Consider the following 22,430-nt stretch of genomic DNA (forward strand, 5'->3'; position numbering starts at 1 on the left):
AAGTGGTCTGAGTAGTCTGGCAGTCATTTCTGAAATGTTTTTGATGTAGGGAAGAGTAACTATGGTTTCTGGACATGTTTTTGTCTGCTTGTTTGGGTTTGTTGCTCAGAAAACGGTGGACTGTGTTCTTTGGGTACCCATTCTTTTTGAATACACTGTCTAGGTGATTTTCCTCTGCTCTTCATAGTTCCTCTGTGCTGCAGTGTGTGGTGGCTTGTTGAAATAATGTTCTAACTCAGCTCCTTTTGTGGGTATTGGAATGATTGCTTCTATAGTTCAGTATTTGGTCCATATGTGTTGTTTTCCTGTATACACTGGTGGGAAGATTCTCATTGGCTGTTCACTTTGCTGTGATATCTTGTTGTTGTTTTCCTTGTCGTCAGTGAATTTTATGCCAGTAGGGGTATTATTGATGGTGTTGAAGGTTTCCTCTAATCTGTTTAGTTTAGTCATGACAAAGGTGTCATCCACGTAGCGGACCCAAAGCTTGGGTTGGATGGGTGGCAGAGCTGTTTGTTAGAGTTTCTGCACTACTGCCTCTGCTAAGAACCCTGATGTCAGAGATCCTATGCGTGTTCCGTTGGTTTGTCTGTAGGATTTGTTGTTGAAGATGAAGTGGGTGGTAAGGCATAGATTCACTAGCTTGGCGATAGAGTCTTTGCTGATGAAGTTGGTGGTGTTTGGTGTATGTGTCTTTGGTTCTTCCAGTAGTGTAGTCAGTGTTTCCTTGGCCAGTTTGATGTATATGAAAGTGAACAGGACTGTTATGTCAAAGGAAACCTTTATTTCATCGTCTTCTGTCTTGATGTCTTTGGTCTTCAGGAATTCTTAGGTGGGGTGGGTGGAGTGACGTAAGTCATCTACTAAATGTTTTAGTCTTTGGTGTAGCTCCTTGGCTAATCTGTAAATTGGTGTTACAGGTAGCGAGACTATGGGTCTGAGAGAGGCTTTCTCAATATAGGCCCCTTGATTTAAAATGACTATCAAGCGTCCTTTGTCTGCAGATAGGACAACAATATTTTTATCTTTTAGTCCTTCTAATGCCTTCCTTTCTTGTGTATTGAGTGTGTTTCCTTCCTTTTCCTGCTTAATGTTGGTGTGACTGTTTGTCTAATGGTTTGCTGGGTTTCTCCTGTGAGTTTGTTGTCTTTCAGTGTTGTTTCCAATGCTACTAAGAAATCTTTTTTGTCTGCATCCTGGAAGTTGTAATTTAATCCTCTTACAAAGACAGCTTTTTCAGTGTCTGTTAAGGGTTGGTCACAAGTTTTTTGTCAGTGCTATTATTTTATGTAAGTTTGTCTAGTTTTTTCTGCAAGTCTAGATTTTTCATTTTCGGTTTGCCGCTGTCTAATGTCTATGGTTTGTTGTACTGTCTGTCCATTCCTAGTCTGTTGCATTAATGAGGAAAGTTTTTTGGCACAAAATTTCCTGCGTGTATTTATGGAGTCTGTTCTGGCTATCATTAAGCATTCTGTGGCCATTTTGCTCTGCTATTCCTTTGGCTAATGGGGTGTTAAGGGGAGGTTTATATTTAAGACATTTAGGTAATACCTGTTTCCTTAGGCATTTGTGCAGGAAGTGCAGCTGTTCACAGATGGTGCTGTGTCGGATGGAATTGGTTTCCCATTTTCGGACTAGTTTTAGTGTATTGTGCCCATAGGTGTTAGCGTCCTAGGACAAGCCAAACAGAGACATGTACGAGAATTCCTAGAAGCATGGCACTGCAACCAGAACTCTATCAACAAACACATTGACTTGGGTCCCATTTGCCACCCCTTGAGAAAAAGAACAGGAAATGACATCACCACAAGAAATGCCATCACCATCGGAAATGACATCACCAACCCAAGGAAACCAAAGCTCATAAATAAAATGTGGGCCATACACTGATGATGCTACCTAGTATGGTGACAAAATGTCTGAAAACAAAACTTCCAGCTCAGTGAGCAAACTCACATCCATATCAATTTGGTGGTATTTCCCTGCCTCATTTATAAAGTTATAAACTTATCTAATGATGAATTAGTTAAATTATATTTGATTATTAATAAAGTGGTACATTTTACTTGTATAAAGAACCATGTCTAACTTAATTGCTGTGAGCATTCTACCTAACACACTTGGTAAAATGTAGCTAACTAGAGCAACTAGTTTGACAACAACTTGCTTAAACAGCTGTTTCACACCATAATCTCAATAGTATATTCCCTTGTCCTTTAACAGATTTGTTTGAAGTCACTGAGCTCAGCTCCATGTTTGTGCAAATTAAGACCAACTTTGGATTGCATTTGCAATATGATAGAGAAGGGAGACGGCTCTACATCCAGGTGGATACAAGCTGGAAAGAGGATACCATTGGTCTCTGTGGAACATTCAATGGCAATATTCAGGATGATTTCTTGTGAGTATTTGTCAAGCCTTGAGGCTAATTGAGTTTGATTAGAACTTAATGACTGATTACAAGTTGGCTACAAAGAATAATAGTCATAATTAGATTTTTTGTATCTAAAGATTTATGTTTCTTTTCAACAAGGATCACTTTTTAACACTGCTGTTGGTGAGTTGTGGAGTTTTATTTCATATCTGAGTCTGGAGCTTGGCAGAAACTTCAATCCTTACCTGTCAATTAGATGACACTTTTTCATTTCTGCTTCTCCAGATGTTCACAAAGCATTCAGTGAATTGCACAAATTAATAGTTTAGATTAATGCATTAGTGCTCAAATAAAAATTATCTTTCTAAAAGTATTAATAATTAATCAGAGCTAGGGACAAAAAATCTAAATTGTAATCTTGAACCAAAGTAAATGATATGAACTGCAGGAGATTTCAACATTTTCAAAACAGTATTTTAAAATTTGTGTTTTGATGTTTAGCTAATATTTCAACTTGGTTTAAATGCTAAATGGTATTTTACCTATTCTTTTTGCATCACCTCATTAAACCAAACTGGTCGTGGTGGAGTCAGTTTGAGTGGAGCTATATCCATGTTAACAAGTCATCAAGTTAGCTGACTGAGAGGCATAGCTCATGGTTAATTGAGTTTTTTTGCAGTCAAAAAACTAGAAACATCAGAGAAACCTTTGATTTTGAGCTGCCATAACATTAGGCAAACTGTCCACTGCTGGTTTTGGGTGTGGGGAGGGATGTGGACTGGTATATATGAGGTATCACTGTTCCATGCTGAATTTCTGCAATTTGATGGAGCTCTCCAGCTCTTCCAAGCTACACAAAACTTACCAGGAGCTCATCTCTGGTATTCTTTGAACTTGGACCACCATTTGATGCTGTTTAGAGCCTATCTATCACTGCTGAATCCAAAGGTAATTGTACACCATTCGAACTTGATCAGCATTTTAAATTTGTCAGTCATCTCAATGAAAAAAGAAAAGGTAATAATTCCAATCAATAACTGCTAACAATATACAGATGGAAACTTAACATTTTATAAATTGAACAATTTTGCTTAGGGTGAAAGTTTTCCTTCCTTTTCCCTGTAAATCTTGATCTGATTAAAAATCAGGGACCCAAATATAATCCAGGCTGTACTTCAATGTAGTGATGAGGGAGTGTGACATTTTTAGAGTTGTTGTCTTTTAGATTTTTGATTTTAAACAGTCCCCACCTGAGGTGGATGTAAAAGGTCTCTTAACACTATTGGAAGCTGTAAGTTTTCCCATTGTTCTGTTAGCCAGCACAACTGTGCTGCTGTGCAGAGAAAAGCGCCCAGGTGATCATATTATAACTGTAGGGTGGCTAGCTTACATAGACAAATTCCATCATAAATATTGACTTGAGTTTAAATTGTAAAGTGTTAGAAAAGAGTGACATGAGCAACAAGATTTAGTACAAGTTTGTGCAGATGTAAGAATTATAATACATTATCAAAAATACATTATTACATTGAAATGTCTAGTGCATTTGTTAAAGAATTGACAAGAGGAAATATTCTTTACTTCTCAGTTGATATCAACAGAGAAGTGAACTTCAGTGCGTGAATTCAAAGAATTAACTTGATCAATAATTCAGGCACTACAAAAAATCACAAAGGGACAGGGCCTCAAAAGAAAATTGGCTTGTAAACATTATCTGGAATGTAGTGAAGTTTATACAGGGAATAGATTCTCATAGAGCAAGGGAATCAAAGGTAATCAGTGGAAGATGGGACTGTGGAATTTAAAATGCAAACAGATCAGCCACAATCTTTTTGAATGGTGGAATGGGTTCATAGGGCTGTATAACCTGCTTCTGCTCCTAATTTATGTGTTTCATATGCATCTCAAATGTTTCTGTAACCATTAACTGTTATTCTGTATGATTATTACACAAAAGAACCATCATTAATTTATATTTCTAGCAAATCGTTCATTACATTTATTTTAATTCTTCTTCCAAGTCTCCCATCACCATATAGCATTTTAAACTAAGAAAGCAGATGCACAGCTAGGCCTCTGTCAATGTTGCTTTTTAGTATATTTGGGGGTGGTGAATAAGAAAACCTGCCTAGTGGTTACTTGCTATTTGATTTTTTTTTTTCTCTTTGGATTACCTTTTGTTGCATTAAGTTCTTATCACTTACTCACAATGACACAGACAGAGTGGAACATATTGTCAATATAACATATAGTCAGTATGATCCTGGAAATCATATTAGTATTTCACCTGAGCATGCTTTCAGATTTAGTTACCTTTGCAGGATTATGTAACACATGTGATTCTATTATATATTAAAAACAAAGGGATATTAATTTGTTTTTAGCCATTAGTGGAAAATAGATGATAAATTGGAAGCTTATTTTGTATGTTACCCTGTACTTCCATTCATTGAGTTTGTGCATGACCTACTCCCTTTCTGTTTGCCATTTGTAAAGATCCCCAGGGGGAATGATTGAAAGCACACCACAGTTGTTTGCCAATTCCTGGAGAATCTCCACAGCTTGCAACTCAGGTGCCAACATTCCTGAGGTAGATCCATGTGACATGCATCAGCAATCTGGTGAGCCTTGTATAATGCATGATCTGTTGTTAATATTCTTGGAAATATTCTATGCTGTGTTTTGTTATATTTCTTGAATAGTTTTAATGTTGTTTTTATGAAAAACAAGCTATTGATATATTTGGGATATCAATACCACATGGTGTTTATGTTGTCGTGACCATATGAGGAGACGTGAATTGACTGTCCCATTTTTAACCGTCTCAGTCAGCCACAACAGAAAGTTTATATTATTTCTAGCCTGCAGCTATAACTCACTTAAGTTGAAGTGTTTTTTAAATTCATTTGTGGGAAGTGAGCATCGCTGACTAGCCAGCATTTAATGCCCGTCCCTAGTTGTCCTTGAGAAGGTCGTGGTGAGCTGCCTTCTTGAACTGCTGAATCCACTTGCTGTGGGTTGACTCACAATGCTATTTGGGATGGAATTCCAGGACTTTGATTCAGTGACAGTGAAGGAATGGCAATATATTTCCAAGTCAGGATGGTGAGTGGCTTGCAGGGGAACTTGAAAGTGATGATATTCCCATGAATCTACTGCCCTTGTCCTTCTAGATACTTGTGGGTTTGGAAGGTGCTGTCTGAGGATTTTTGGTGGATTTCTGCAGTGCATCTTTAGATAGCTCTACTGCGCGTCTGTGGTGGAGGGAGTGCATGCTTGTGGATGTAGTGCCAATCAAGTGGGCTGCTTTGTCTTGGATGGTGTCAAGCTTCTTGAGTGTTGTTGAAACTACACTCATCCAGGCAAGTTGTGAATATTCCATCACATTCCTGATTTGTGCCTTGGAAATGGTGGACAGGCTTTGGGGAGTCAGAAGATGAGTTACTCACCGCAGTATTCCTTGCCTCCGTGTTGTAGCCATTGTGTTTATTTCCTTATGCCACTGCTTTTTGTCATTTATATAACTGATTTGGATGTGAATATAAGAGGAATGGTTAGTAAGTTTGCAGATGTCCCCAAAATTGGTGGTGTAGTGGACTGTGAAGAAGATTACCTCAAAGTACAACCTTGATTAGATGGGCTGATGGACTGAGGAGTGGCAGATGTAGTTTAATTTAGATAAATGTGAGGTACTGCATTTTGGAAAGGCAAATCAGAGCAGGACTTATACACTTAATGGTACGGTCCTGGGGAATGTTACCAAGCTGAGAGACCTTATAGTGCAAGTTCATAGTTCCTTGAAGATGGAATCACAGGTAAACAGGTGTAGTGAGGAAGGTGTTTGGTGCATTTGTCTTCATTGGTCAGTGCAATGAGTGTAGGAGTTGGGATGTCATGTTGCAGCTGTACAGGACATTGCTTAGGCCACTTTTGAAATACTGTGTTCAAATCTGGTCTCCCTACTATAGAAAATATGTTAAACATGAAAGGGTACAGAAAAAATTGACAATAACGTTACCAGGGTTGGAGGGTTTGAGCTATAGGGAAAGGCTGAATAGGCTGGGGCTGCTTTCCCTGGAGTGTTGGAGGCCGAGGGGTAATCTATAGAGGTTTCTAGAATCATGGGGGACATGGATTGGGTGAATAGCCAAGGTCTTTTTTACCCAGTCTAGGTCTAAGTGATCCCATAACCAGCACATTAGACCTAAGTATTGGAGTCTTGCCACATCTAGTTATTATTAATGGAAAGGTAAGCAATGAACAGGAGATGGAGACTCTATAAATTTCCTTATACTTAATGATAATAATACCCCCACTGTCACTGGAGCCAAATTCTTATCTTCCTTCCTGATATGACTATGGGTGCCCCAGCCCTGAGGACTGCAATCATTGGAGGGGACACAGTTTCACATCTCAAGGGAAATTTGAGATGAGTCTTAAACTTAGCCAGTGATGTCCCTGAACCATGAATAAATAAGAACAATTCACCCATTTATCTCCTAATCTGTTCACTGATATTCTAAGACTGACCTTTATATTTACTAAATAGTGACAAGAAACATTAAAAAAAAGGCATTGTGTGCTATGTTCCTGACTCCCTGCAGCATTCCAACGAGTTCCCTAAATGCACTGCATACTTGTTTGAAAACTGTGATTGGAGCACCTTGGAAATAATGCACACAATGCTGACTTGGGAAGTTACAAGTGCAGCAACCACCCTCCTCATTGCTACTGCTTTAGAGATTCAGCACAATAGATTTTCCCAGACAAGAAAGTGATGAACAATTGAAAATCTGGGTGACACATCAGTCTACTGTAATGCATATTCTCAGTGGTTCAAACTAGACGTGGCTGAGAACAAATTAGAGTGATGTTTGACATACAATTATCTGAAAAGATAATGGTAGATGTATGCAATCAAATTTAAACTTGAAAGTTACAAAAGGAAGCTTTTCATTTTGTGAGTGAAATATTTCTCAATTTCTTGTTTCATTTGCAGCCTCTTATGCCACAGAGAAGTGTAGCATTATCAGTGACTATTTGTTTGCATCATGCCATCAGTATTTGAGTCCCGACTTATATCAACAACAATGCAAAACAGACACCTGCAAGTGTGGAGAAACTTGTATGTGCTCTGCTGTGGCCCACTATACTCGCCAATGTAGAAAATATGGCATCTTCATAGACTTTCGGTCCAATGTCTCAGAGTGTGGTAAGCATCATTACTAGAAATTCACACTTTATTAACAAAATAAGATATTCTCTCCAATATGAAAGAGCAAATGTTTACAGTATATTTGGTTGTGTCATATTGGTAAATGAAGTAGTTGTATTGTTTTAATTATTTACTCTTGAAATTGAATGGCATCATTGCCTTGCTGGATTGATTTACAATTTATTTCCTAATTAAGTAATCAAGATGAACAGCAACAATGAAAAGTCAAGTGAGGAAACTTGAAGAGAATCAGGAGGTAATCATTATAAACCTGAATTTAGGAGGACTAACAAAATGAATAGCATAATTTTGATGTTGAAGATGGTAAAAGACATATTGATTTCAATTTGAATATTTATGATGGATAATAAGAAAATTTTGAAGGAAGAGCAAGAGAGACTTGTGAGTTGCAATAAGTCTTCAGGTTAAGCTAGTTATTACAGGACATTGGGTATTTAAATCAAAGTTCACAATGTCCCAGATTTCATTATCTGATTCATTGTCATAACCTTGATTTCATGATAAGGTTCACACAGGCTGCTGAATATTGTATAAGGATGAAGGGTCTGAAAGGTTTAATATTTAAACCACTTCCCAGTAACAGGCACTATGATAATGTCATAGTATCTCGAAGGAGTAAGATGTACAACCCAAGTCTTTATATTTTCTGTAACCAGGTCTGTCATATTGATGCAACTTTTACTTAGTTTCTGATATTTATAGTGAAGGATTGGTTGTGTCGACAGTTGACACATTTAGGCCAAGGGCAGTACATAGATAGGAAAGGTTGTAATTGAACTAGCTATAGACTAGCAGCAATCCTATATTGTTTGTACAATAGAAGGCATTGCAGGAACCTTTTTCCCTGGCAGATCAATATCCTCCGCTGTTTGATTGAGATGAAACCAAAAAGGAACATCAGGACAAAAGGAACTTTCAGATCTCTCACTTTCAGAACAGAATGAAAGTCAACAGTCCTTAATGCTGAAATATCCTAATTTAGCAAGTTTAAAGACTTCAGCATTCCTAAAAGGAGACAAAAAGTCAAAGCTTTTTGTCTTACACTCAGTGGGACTACTACTTAAATTGATGTCTCTTTTTAAAGTTTGTTTCTTATGTAGCATGAGAAGAGGAAGTTGACTTCTTAAACAATTATTGATATAGAAATGCAGCAAGAACAGTTAACTTGGAGAAGGTGAGGACTGCAGATGCTGGAAGATCAGAGTCAAAGAGTGTGGTGCTGGAAAAGCACAGCCGATCAGGCAGCATCCAAGGAGCAGGAGAATCAACGTTTCAGGCATAAGCCCTAACTGTTAATCTTAGTTCTCAGTCCAGATAGGTAGATGCTAATTGGACAGGCTATTGCCTAGGGGATACAGCAGAATTTAGTTGTCTTCATGACCGACATTTTCAATGAAAAAGGTACAGTGTATATGATTTGTTTACATAAAATACCAATATATCCACTTGTAGCACGTGCAAATACATCATATTGCCAGCTTGACTGATAATTTTAAATTGGTTTCTGGTGTAAGTTTTACCACAGTCTAGACTGTTAAATTGATGATGACCAAAAGCGGAATTCCATCTATTGCTCATTGCACAGTACTGAGGCTTGCAAGGCCAGTTTGGTTGAGAATGGTTGGTAGGTTGCCCAACTGTGAACTGTCAATGGGATGCAGATGCTTGGCATCACACCACCACTGAAATTCATATTATAATACTCTGCTTTATGTCGAGATTGTGGTGCTGGAAAAGCAGGTCAGGCAGCATCCAAGGAGCAGGAGAATCGATGTTTCGGGCATAATCCCTTCATTAGGAATAAGCCTCATTTCTGATCAAGGGCTTATGCCCGAAACATTGACTCTCCTGCTCCTTGGATGCTACCTGACTTGCTGTGCTTTCCAGTACCACACTCTCAACTCAGATCTCCAGCATCTGCAATCCTCACTTTCTCTAATACTCAGTTTTATGGCAGGCAAAACATAATTTTAGTTTGATGCTTGTAGGTCAATTATAATGTAAATCATTGTTTTTTTGTTATCTTAAGAAGCTTCACCCATTGTTTTATAAATCTTCTCCTTCCAGCGTAATCTGAATTACAGTGGGCACCATCCAGGGACAGAAATGGTGGACATCATTTCTTACTTGAGCTTTTGTGATAGAACATTTTGGGAGAATAATGAAATCTCTAGATCACATAAATTTGTGAAATCAGATGCTTGGGGAGGAATGGGTTAGTGGTGAAAGTAATTATAGATACATGTGTTTCATAAATGTTTGAGAGAAGAGCGCAGGGTGAGATGCTGTGTCAGGGTCTGAAAGGGCTAATGCCAAGTAATAGCTCAATCACCACTCACTCTGATAATGTAACACAGATGTGGTGGGAGAACAGCTTGGGATCTCAAAGGAGTAAGACCTACCATCCAGGACCTCAAGAAAAATAGCTTCCTCCCTTTGAACCAGCAACTGGTTTTCCTCTACCAAGTAGGCCTTTAGGTTTCTACAGCAACGTAAGAGCAAACCAGCCCCTATAGTGAACAGTAGTGCAGACAACCTCATTGAACAAGGTGATCAGTGGTGGGGATTGCTGTTACACCAATGACCGGTAAATTGCTAGCTTGCTGAGGCACAGTTATCACTCTAATGTCTATTGTGGGTATTACATTCAGTCCTCAACTTGAATGGTGGGAATGTTTAGCCAGAGTAGGAAATGGTTGTTCTGGTGTTTAGATGACCCACAACATATACCATCAAATCCAGCTGCAAGATTGAATTTTAATTTTACTGTTTTATGCACTAATACTGGGTAGAATAGCTGTGATGAGTCTCTGCTATTTCTTTTTAGTCAATTCTTTCAGAAGCTGTCGACTATTCATATGGCATTGCCAGTTCTCTCAAGATCAAATCAACAATGAAACATTATTTTATCATCGTCTGTACCATCATTCAGTGCTGCTCAACATATTTGTGGTTGGCAGCTCACATTCAGCAGGGCTAGGAAGTTAACAACTTATATCTCTGATAACCAACATAACAGGAAAACAAAATAAACTACATTTCATCTGGCTTCGCAAGAGTGCAGAATCAGTCCCAAATTTTGATGATGTGCTCATTTTTCTGGTACCCAATGAGCACCTAAGCTTCCAGTGTGATAGGCGGAAAGCACACCTCATTGTGAGCCAAAGGTGCAATGTCTGCTGTAAAGAGTGCAGAGGGCTCGAACGTACAGTAGCTGCTTTATGTATATAAGTAAGAGTTCCATAACCTGTTTGAAGTCCCTTCCATAAAAGTGGATTTCCACAACCAGGTTTTCATATGGCCTCACAAATACCCTAAAAGAAATCCATTACGGTCATCACCAGAACATAAGTTTTTCAAGTATATTTATCTCAATAGTAATTAAGGCAGTTTGGTTTGCTGTCACCCACTGCTTCCATCCTTTCCCATTCCCATTCCAGTCCCTGGCCCTGAATCTCCTGGAATACCCATCTTTTGCAAAGGTGATATTCATCCCATTAAGAAACACATCTAGCTTTTGCTTGAGGGAAGTCAGCACGTTACATCTATTACATGAGTCTGAATTCAAAAACAAAATCTCCTCCTGATATCTGACCTAGATCTAGATTTACACAATGAAAATAGTGACCTTGGGTCCTGACATCATCAGGGGGAGTGGTCTAGGACTGGAAGACAAACGAATACTGGAGGTGCTCAGTGGGAACTGTTCTAATAAGCTGAGTCATGGAGGAAAATTTTAAAAATATAAATATTTTTTCATTTGGTGAGGAAATTCTACCATCTGTATAAGGGAGAGGGAAAAACTTGACTGTTCAAGTTTGGATGCCAGAAGCATTGTATCAGTACAGATAATGAAGCTTCTTGACAGGAAAAATATGCATCTCAATCTCCAAACTGATTTCAAGGTAGAAATGGACTTCATTTTATCACAACTTGTGAGACATAAATTCTAATTTTCCGCAAAAATGTAGCCACTGATTGAGAGAATACTTCAAAAGAAATATTCATCTCGCTTTTGTTAGGCTGATTGGAGTCTTTCCAACAGCTAGAGAACTGCTGAGGAACCCCTGTCAGTTCAATTGTGGGGGCTCAGTCGAATCAATTCAGTGTGCATTGTTGGACTTTCCAACCAATCTGGGTCCCTAGATTAGGTACCGAGTGCCTGACTACAGGGGGATATCTCCCACATAGGCTGCTGGCCCAACAAGGTTTTCTTGGTGGCTTTCGAAGAGTGCAGGATGCTTGGTCCACATATGCTCCTGGTGGTAGGCTCAATGTTAATGGGTATAGGTAGGCCCATTAATGAGCCTAATTAACATCCCATTGATTGAGGACAGGAACCCCATGTCAGCCCCATGTGCCCTCCCACATCATCAGGGATGGTTTGTACACCACTGATTTGGGTTATCTCCAAAGATTAAGTGGGCCTGTCTGATACGTTTCCCACACATGATTGCTACAGTAAATCCAGCCTATTGAGACTGAGAAAGGGGCTTATAGTTATAACATAAAACTAATTCTGCTCATAACACATTACCTTGTCATTGGGAATTATGATCATTTTCAAAGGTATATCAAATATTTATGCAGCATGTGGTGTATAGTATGAATAAAATTAACATTAGAATGATGACACCAAAATTCAAACTATGGTTTCAAGTTCTCTGTAAAATAATAGTTTAGTTCTCATTATTAAAAACTAGCACTTCTGTTTGTGGGTGTAAAACAAAAAGTAAAAGTGACGTTTCCATCAGTGGAAGATCTCAGCTTGTTTTTATGAGGTATATTTGTGTGGGTGTACTTTGCAGGATGGTTGCATGCTTTTTTCCATTCTCAGCAGACATACTTCGCAAAAGGTTTCAATTGTCATTTAGTTCAAGAACAAGATTTGAAAATCACATTTGCAGAGGGTGGCACTGATCCCGCTGCCTCAGAAATATGATAAAATTTGCAAAGGTAGGGAGGATGCAAGGGACCCACATATCTCTTTGTTAATCATCCTTTAAGCTTGAGGAGATTGTTAACAGGACGGAAGGTGGGAATATAATTGTCAAAGCTGAAGTCATGGAACCTCAATGGTTTGGTGTACATTAATACACAGTTGTCAGATTCAAAGCTGGTAAAAGTTCACGGGTGTTGTTTTACGCTGAAGAATTTCAGGAGCTGCTGTTTCTCATGCCAGATCATGAGCATTACCTTACATTTAGCTGCTCGACCACTTCCATGCTCGGTGAGATTGCTGGCCAACGTCCTGCCTGTTTACTTCTGCATGGCAGTATTTGCTGTATGCCGATGCTTTGAGCTGTGCAAGCAACTCGCATCACTTGCTGAAGTTTGGTATAACTCATTGGGAACCTGGCTTAATTAAGACTTTTATATTTGTCAGCACCAGTTCAGGATACATTTGTGGCACAGGTTTGGAATCTGAAAATGACCCAGTCAGCAGGCTCCCAAGTCCAATTTAGAAAATTAACCCCTCCTTTCTCTCTGTTATCACTTACTTGTGAAAGATTGATCTCGCAACATTGACTGACTTGGGGCAGCTCACTATTGCTCACTAATGGCATTATCTGTGCTTCATGAAACAATTAAATTCTAATGCCTGATTGGAACTATCCTGAAATTTCATGGTTAAGTTGTACTGTCTTAACTGTATGCTTTAATCTTGCAGCCATTCAGTGTCCAGACACAATGAAATATGGCACCTGTGTATCTTTCTGTAACCGGAGATGCCAGTCGATATCTATGCCAGAAGATTGTTCTGATGAATGTGCTGAAGGATGCGACTGCCCTGATGGTACATATTACAACACCAGAACAAGCAAGTGTGTGAGGGAGTAAGTGCCAAAATTGTGAATTAGAAAATGATTGACTGTGAGTGCTCTTATGGAGAATTTAACTACTTTATTTGGTTATATAATTTGAGCAATTCAAATCAGACTTTTGATGTTGTTTTCTTATTATGCTGTGAATTAGTGGAAAGAATAGAAGGGGAAGTTATAACATTTGTCAGGAGTGCTTGAGGGGTATCCAGAGGCAAATGATGGTCAATTGTAATATCATGGAGGATAATGCAATATTTGGTTTGATCGCATTACTACTTAGATTGTCTTGAAGTCTGTAATGAGCTGACCTCATAAATGAATAATTAAGTATTTAGATGATCAACTGAATCAAGGCTACAGGCCAAATGCTGGAAAATATGACTAGAATAATGCTTAATGACCAATGTCCACATGATGGGCTGAAGGTCTCCTTCCATGCTTGACTCTATGCGCAGAATTGAAGCCATCCACTGGTGTGTTGATTAGTCTTTTGGACTGCACTATATTATGCAACTGATCAATCAATTGCAAATGTGCAAATTATCATGTTTCCTTTGAACCTAAAATAAGCAATAAACTGCATATCATAATTTCAACTTACGCTTAGATTGTACACAGTAATAGCTGAAGGTTTTCCTTCTCTGTGTGCAATAAGTATTTCTGAAACACAAAAAATACTTACATTTCTCTGCATAGCTGAATGTCAAAGGCATTATTTTCCACACAGTGGGTTGATTAGTAGTCAATAGTGTCACATTACAGTGACTTTGATACTTTTCTGCTGATTTATCAATATGTGGTATTCACAATCCTGCACAGGTTCATATTCTTTCAGATCGTTTGGTGCAGTTAATGGAGTTAATAAGTTCCTAGTGTTTGGAAGCACTCCCAGTTGTTATGTTATACAGCACTGTTTATGGAATGCACCCATCTTATGTTGCAGTTCTGTGCAGCCAAACAACCAGTAATTCTTCAACACATTCTTTTACAAAAGAATTTACTCCAGTTTACCAGCTAAAAACTCAACTGATGTCTTTAAGTTAAGAAATGATTCAATTATGTGATACATAGAATATAAATGGTGCCAAGAATTTAATGGAATTTAAGTAGAAAACCATGAGTAGAATTCTATATACCCTGGGTATGTAGAATGCCAGAGATCTTCTTGTATATAGTCTCAGCTATGGACCTTCTGCCCATCATGTGAACATTGGTCATTTAGCACCTATCTAGTCATATTTTTTCAGCACTTGGCCTGTAGCCTTGATTCAGTTGATCATCTAAATACTTACTTTATTTAGAAGGTCAGCTCATTGCAGACTTCAGTGACAATCTAAATAGTAATGGGATCAAGCCAAATATTGCATTACCCTCCATGATATAACAATTCATAATCATTTGACCCGGGATAACCCACAAGCACTCCAAAGATGATTTATGCACCGCTAAAATGATTCCCAGTATTGGGAATGGCTCTGGCTCAGCTATCCATTTCCATTCAGTATCCAGTCAAATTAAGAGCCAGATTTCTGGGCCTTGGAAGTTTGGCAGACAGCACCTAACTCCTTCCCCTGTGATCGCTCATTGGCCTTTAATGTGCCCGTTGGAACCAGAGGATCCATGCCACGGGAAGTGGGCTGCCACAAACCCAAAGTGGGAATTCTCCTCCGTTCTCCGTGCCCTGTCTGTTAGCTCCATGTTTAAGTTTGCTTAATGTTCATCTTTCTAAGGGCCCCCTCAGTATGGAAATGCTCTTGTTTTCTCCTTGCTTCCAGCCACCTGCTGACTCTCAATATGCTCAGTCAGGCAATACTGCAAGGAAATTCCACTTCCTGCCCGAGCAAGTTGTCCACCTGAAAGCTCCCAACTACTAGACCTTCACCACTTCAGCAAATCTCTTCCTGCATTTTTTAGTGGCTATTTGAGAGGCATCTCACTAACATATATCCTTTTCTCATCACTTAAGTGAGTTAATAGACCAGTAAAGCAGTTAAAATGGCAGCATTTTCACAATATTTTAACAGTTATAATGAGTGTTTATTTTAATAAATGATTATAGATGTCTTTAGAATAACTGCTTAAAATATAGAAGCTACTGGTTATTTGGAAATAGTGACATTAAATCAAGGAGTTTTTTTTTTACTATTCTGATCTTCTCAAAAGCCAGTGTGTGGGACCCTCATAATCAAAATGAAATACTGGCACTGCAGCCTGTGGTTGGTTTGAATGTTTAGGTTTTGTTGCAATACACCAAATGCAGAAACATAGAAAATAGAAGCAGGGGTATGCTATTTCAGCCTTGGAGCCTGCTCTGCCACTCATTATGATCATGCAGCATCCAGATGTGGAGAAGTCAGCATTTCAACTGTACCCATCTTGAAGAAGGGTTGCACCTGAAACGTTGACTTCTCCACCTCCTGATGCTGCCTGGCTTGCTGTGTTCTTCCAGCCTTCTGCTTGTCTACCTTGGATTCCAGCATCTGTGGCTTTTTTGTCTCTATTTCATTATGGTCAGGGCTGTTCATCTAAGTCTGTTCCTGATTTTTTTACACATATACACACACACACACACACTATATCCAACTCCTTCCTGAAATCATACAATGTTTTGGTCTTGACTGCTTTTCACCGACTCACTACTGTCTGGGTGAACAAATTTCTTGTCAAGTCAGTCTTAAATGGTATACCCTGCAACCTTAGACTGTGACCTCTGTTTCTGGACTCTCCTGCCATTGGGGACTTCCTTCCTACATCTATGCTGTCTGTCTGCTTCAATTAATAGATACTATAATTACCAAAATTGAGCAAAATTGTCACATGTTAAAGTTTGGAACTGAACTATTATAAGTGTTTCAGTCAGGAATGCTTTCATAGCTAAATAACCATGGAAAGCATAAGAAACCATAGTGAAGTGGTGGTATATCTGTACAGCAACCTGCTAAATTAGACAGCTTTTTCGTCAAAGCTTGAAGTATGATTATTTTATAAACAAAGAATCCATGTTAAATTATAATAAATGTAGACATTTAATGTTGTGTCCTAGCTGAACCATGTTGTTGCTTTCTCTGGTTCACTTGTTAAGTCAAGCAATACATTACCTTGAATCTGTAAGAACTGTATCACAAATATTAATTATATCTTATACCCTGGCAATCAGCATTTCTTTGCATAATATAATTTGCATGTTATAGTATGGCATAAAACTGATTGCAAAGCACTCACTTCCAGTATGGGTTAAGCAAGAATGTTATCTTCACTCGGACTATTGTATTTCTATTCATCATTTTAAAATAATTTTAGTCAATGATTTAAAAATGCAATATGTAGTTCACACAGTTCCTCTGTTACAAAAAAAAAGATTTTACTGTAGAGTCATAAAGATGTACTCATGGAAACAGACCCTTTGATCCAACTCGTCCATGCCAACCAGATATCCTAACCTAATCTCGTCCCATTTGCCAGCACTTGGCCCATATCCCTCTAAACCCTTCCTGTTCATGTACCCATCCGGAAGCTTTTTAAATGCTGTTACTGTACCAGCCTCCACCACTTCCTCTGGCAGCTCATCCTGTACATGCACCACACTCTGCGTGAAAAGTTGACCTTAGGTCTCTTTCATATCTTCCCCTCTCACCCTAAACCTATGCCCTCCAGTTCTAGACTCCCCCACCTCAGGGAAAAGACCTTGTCTATTTATCCTATCCATGCCCCTCATGATTTTATAAACTTCTAAAAGGTCACCCTTCAGCCTCCGACGCTCCAGTGAAAACAGCCCCAGTATATTCAGCCTCTCCCTATAGCTCAAATCCTCCAACCCTGGCAATATCCTTATCAATCTTTTTTGAGCCCTTTCAAGTTTCACAACATCCCTCCAATAGGAAGGAGACCAGAATTGCAAGTAATATTCCAAGTGTGGCCTAACCAACGTCCTGTACAGCGCAACATGACCTCCCAACTCCTATACTCAATGCTCTGACCAGTAAAGGAAAGCATAGCAAACGCCTTCTTCATTATCCTATCTACCTACGACTCTACTTTCAAGGAACTATGAACCTGCACTCCAAGGTCTCTTTGTTCAGGAATACTCCCAAGGACCTTACCATTAAGTGTATAAGTCCTGCTACGATATGCTTTTCCTAAATGCAGCACCTTGCATTTATCTAAATTAAACTGTATCTGCACTCCTCAGCCCATTGGCCCATCTGATCAAGATACTGTTGTAATCTGAGCTAACCTTCTTTGCTGTCCACTACACCTCCAATTTTGGTGTCATCTGCAAACTTACTAACTATAACTCTTATGCTCACAATCAAATCGTTTATATAAATGACGAAAAACAGTCGACTCAGCACTGCTCACAGGGCTCCAGTCTGAAAAGCAACCCTCCAAAACCATCCTCTGTCTTCTACTTTTGAGCCAGTTCTGTATCTAAATGGTTCGTTCTCCCTGTATTCCATGAGATCTAACCTTGCTAACCAGTCTTCCATGAGGAACCTTGTCGAACGCCTCCCTGACTTCCATTTAGATAACATCTACTGCTCTGCCCTTATCAATCCTCTTTGTTACTTCTTCAAAAAATTCAATCAAGTTTGTGAGACATTATTTTCCAAGCAAAAGGCCATGCTGACTATCCCTAATCAGTCCTTGCCTTTCCAAATACATGTATATCCTGTCGCTCCGGATTCCTTCCAACAACTTGCTCACTACCGATGTCAGGCTGACCAGGCTATAGTTCCATGGCTTTTCCTTATCGCCTTTCTTAAATAGTGACACCACGTTAGCCAACCTCTAGTCTTCCAGGACCTCTCTTGTGACTATGGATGATACAAATATCTCAGCAAGGGGCCCAGCAATCACTTCCCACAGAGTTCGAGGGCACAATTGATCAGGTCCTGGGTATTTATTCACTTTTCTATGTGTTTCAAGACATCCAGCACCTCCTCTGTAATATGGACATTTTTCAAGGTGTCACCATTTATTTTCCCACATCCTATATCTTCCATGTACTTCTCCACAGTAAACACTGATGAAAATTACTTGTTTAGAATCCTCCCCATCTCCTACAGCTCCACACATAGGCTGCCTTGCTGATCTTTGAGGGGTCTATTCACTCCCTCGTAACCCTTTTGTCCTTAATGTATTTGTAAAAACCCTTTGGATTCTCCTTAACTCTATTTACCAATGCTATCACATGTCCTCTTTTTGCCCTCCTGATTTCCCTCTTAAGTATACTCCTCCTGCCTTTATACTTTTCTAAGGACTCACTTGATCTCTCCTGTCTATATTTGATATATGCTTCCTTCTTTTTGTTAACCAAACCCTCAATTTCTCTCATCATCCAGCATTCTCTACACCTAACAGCCTTTCCTTTCACCCTAACAGGAATATAATGTCTCTGGGCTCTTGTTACCTCATTTTTGAAGTCGTCCCAATTTCCAGCCATCCCTTTACCTTCAAATAACTGCTCCCAATCTACCTTTGAAAGTTCTTGCCCAGTGCCATCAAAATTAACCTTCCTCCAGTTTAGAACTTCAACTTCTAGATCCAGTCTATCCTTTTCCATCACTCTTTTAAAACCAATAGAATTATGGTCACTGGCCCCAAAGTGCTCCCCCACTGACACCTCAGTCACCTGCCCTGCCTTATTTCCCAAGAGTAGGTCAAGTAGAAGCAAGTTTTGAAATTATGCAATTGAATTTTTACAGGACTGACTGTCCTTGCTATTTTATGGGTGCAGAATATTCACCTGGAGAAGTGGCAATTAGTTCCTCAGGAATATGGTGAGTAACTGCAATTTCTAATTCAGCTTGCAACATTTAGTTATATTGTATTTGAACACAAGGAATAGTCAAGAAATACTTGCCTTCACTCGTATAACACCATAGAGAAAGATAGTTATCTTTTGGAATTCTCGTTTATTTTTATTTACAATGTAGCAATGGAAACATCTGGCTTAATTGGGTCATTTAAGTCTAAAATTTTCCTGTTCTTACCTGGGTGAGAAGTTCATTTACATTCTGTGTGTGCATTTGGGAATCTATTCTTTTTCTATGTCCTTAATGTGATTATTCCAACTAGCAAAGCAATGGTTACTCAATGGTTTTTCTCCAAGGTCTTATACTTTCAATATTGAATATACAGTGTTCTCTGTTCATCTTTTTCTTTGATTGATAGAGATGTTTAATCAATTCTGCACAGTTGGGTACCATTGTTCCAATACTGAACGATGTCCAGTTAGACACCATGTATAACTAAATAAGAATGATCTTTTAGGAAGAGGTTAAATGCGTCAAACAAATAACAGATTATCAGTTTCCATTGGAGTCCAACGATGTGCAGGTCAGGTGGATTGGCACATGGGAAATGCAGGGTTATGGGGATAGAGTGAGGGGAGTGGGTCTGGGTGGGATGCTTCTGGAAGGGTCAGTGTGAACTTGATGGGCCAAATGGCCTCTATCTGCACTGTATGGTTTCTATGATTCTATGATCTTAATCACAGTTACACAACCATAAAAAAAAGGATTTTCAAGTTTCATCTGAGCTGTTTACACTGGAAAAAAGGTACTTGGCAGTGAAAAATCTGAAGAAAAATATTGCCCATCCATTGGCTGCTTGAGGCTAACTTGTCTGGATTTTAAGTCTTGTTGCAATAGTTTGATTCACACACCCTACAGAAATAGATGAGGAACTTAGTGTTAGCTTCACCATTATTCTGCTGAAACTGACCATGACCTCAGAAGTCTCCACATGTGTACATTATCAGAAAATCTAGAACTTGCTGTTATTGCTTCTGCATGTTTCCAGAGGGTGCACTGTTGAGGTCACTGCAGCCTGCAGTCACTGGGAACTTTTTGAAATGAAGAAATGTCCACTCTTAAAACTGTTAGTCTCATTATAAAAACCCTGGATAAAGAAACACCATGTTGAATAATGTGTCATTGAGATTTTTAACCGTGTACTAACTCAACAATTACTGCTGATCACATTTACTTTGAAAGCTAATTATATATTTCAGAAGTGTCAAATTTCTTCATTACACCAAAATATCCATATTCGTTATTTATTTCAGGTTTTGTGAACTTAAACCAATTATAACAATTTTTCTATCTAAAATTTCAAACTACAAAGTGTTTTAATGTTTTTAACTTCCTGCTTTGATTTCTGTGAGAAATATTAAATGCACAACTTTTTTTTGGGGGGAGGGGTGGAGATTTTCTCAAGGGTGACTTTTCAATTTTTATGACCTCCATTTTGGTTTTCAAGAGCTTATTTAAAAAAAAAATCTGATTAACACCTTCATTCAGTGATGCAATCATGTGCCTTCTGTATTTGTGTTGACATGTGAGGTATTTGGACTCTCTTCGAAACAGAAATAGAAGAATTTGTCACTATTCTCAATAATCATTCAGAGTATATGATTGTTTTTTAAAACAAAGCAAGTCAAAATTGTCTAAATGAGAGTGTTCACTGCAATAACATTCACTGCATTTAGCTTTGTACAGTAGCTCCTGGATTCTTGTAGTCTTAAGCTCAAGACCACATTAATTTGTAAATAATTCATTTAACTTAGATTTTCTTGATTCCCTGTTAGCAGAGTATTTCTTTGTTGAAAAATTTAAAATTGCTCTCTTGGGTTTTGTAGGCCCTCTTTCCCCTTTTATATGTTCTCTCCTCTCTATCAGACCCTCACAATACTTTGCAGACTCTCCTTTCACTGCAGTCTTGCATTTCACAGAACCCCGACCACCACCCTGAATGACTCCCACCACAGCCTCACGACTGCTGCTCCCCAACTCAACTTCCCAGCCCAACAGCTTGGGCTCCAGACCTTGCACTCCAGCACCATGTTGTTCCCACCCCCACAGCCCTTGGCCTCACTTCTCATTTCCCTTTTCCCCAGGGCCTACCCTCAGGCTTGCCTCAACTGGGCAGTTGTTGGATCCTTCAGAGTATAGTAGGCTTTTGCCCGAAACGTCGATTTTGCCTGTCCTCGGATGCTGCCTGAATTGCTGTGCTCTTCCAGCACCACTAATCCAGAATCCAGTTGTTGGATCCTGTATACCTGTACAACATGTCTTTTATATGCATGTGCTCATTAATCACAAGTAGTTGTACAAAACTTGCCTGCCAACCACATCGTGACTGATGTTTGCTCCAGAAAACAAAAATATCACTCCCAAGACGGCATTTTCAAACAAAAACTCTTTAGTGCAACTTTACCAAGGTCATACCCTCAGTTAATTAATTGGACTCATTCATTGATTCGAGTTTGACAGCTCAGTGAAAGGCTGTTATTTAGTGCATAACTTTTTTTCACACATGGGTGAAATGAAGATGGCTATTTGAAGTTTCAACTGGGTGCAAGTTTTTGCTGTGTACACTCAGGAAGTAAATATATTTTTGTTCAACTGAAGAATTTTCCTGACGAATATCACAGAAGATGCTGTATATATTTTTTTCAATTCAGGTAAAGGGACCTTAACGCAAACACAAAGGTCATCTTTTATTCCTGCTTAGCGGTTACAGAACACTTTGCCCATTGATGGACTGGATTATGCTTCACATATTTTCTGAATATTAATTATAAACTAGGAATAACTTTATTCATAAAACTGAATGTTTGAAAGTAACAATCTTTGTCATAATTTTCAGGATTTGCTCAGAAGGTATCATGCAGGTTCAGAGTCCAAAACATGGTAAGTTATACGTCTGAGGAGAATTAATTTTTTTGGTGTTGTAAAATTAGATAATTGACCAGAAGGATTGACGTGGAATAAATTAGATATTTAATATTTTACTAGTTTACAGAACTTGTCTGCTTTCCAAAAATCATCTGTTATTCCAATCCCTGACATCCTGTTTGATAAAGAAAAATGAATGAGTTGAAGGTATTTGACACAGCTTTAGCCTATTGGTTTGGGAACTGGTGGGAAATCAGTATCACTTCTGAAAGTAAGATCCTACCAGATCAGTCACTTAACTGACCAGTCTTAAA

General features: G+C 38.7%; 1 protein-coding gene across 1 annotated transcript in view; it reads left to right on the forward strand.

Moving 5' to 3' along the window:
• The window catches only part of otog (otogelin), a 217,220-nt gene that overhangs the window by 48,980 nt on the left and 145,810 nt on the right, over nucleotides 1-22,430 (forward strand). Inside the window, exons 16-21 of the mRNA XM_043706414.1 lie at nucleotides 2,224-2,401; nucleotides 4,871-4,995; nucleotides 7,374-7,586; nucleotides 13,282-13,447; nucleotides 19,141-19,215; nucleotides 22,088-22,131. Coding sequence (XP_043562349.1) covers nucleotides 2,224-2,401; nucleotides 4,871-4,995; nucleotides 7,374-7,586; nucleotides 13,282-13,447; nucleotides 19,141-19,215; nucleotides 22,088-22,131 — 801 coding nt within the window. The remainder of the gene's footprint in view (nucleotides 1-2,223; nucleotides 2,402-4,870; nucleotides 4,996-7,373; nucleotides 7,587-13,281; nucleotides 13,448-19,140; nucleotides 19,216-22,087; nucleotides 22,132-22,430) is intronic.

This window comes from Chiloscyllium plagiosum, chromosome 16, assembly GCF_004010195.1.
Source record: "Chiloscyllium plagiosum isolate BGI_BamShark_2017 chromosome 16, ASM401019v2, whole genome shotgun sequence".
NCBI classification, from domain to species: Eukaryota; Metazoa; Chordata; class Chondrichthyes; order Orectolobiformes; family Hemiscylliidae; genus Chiloscyllium; species Chiloscyllium plagiosum.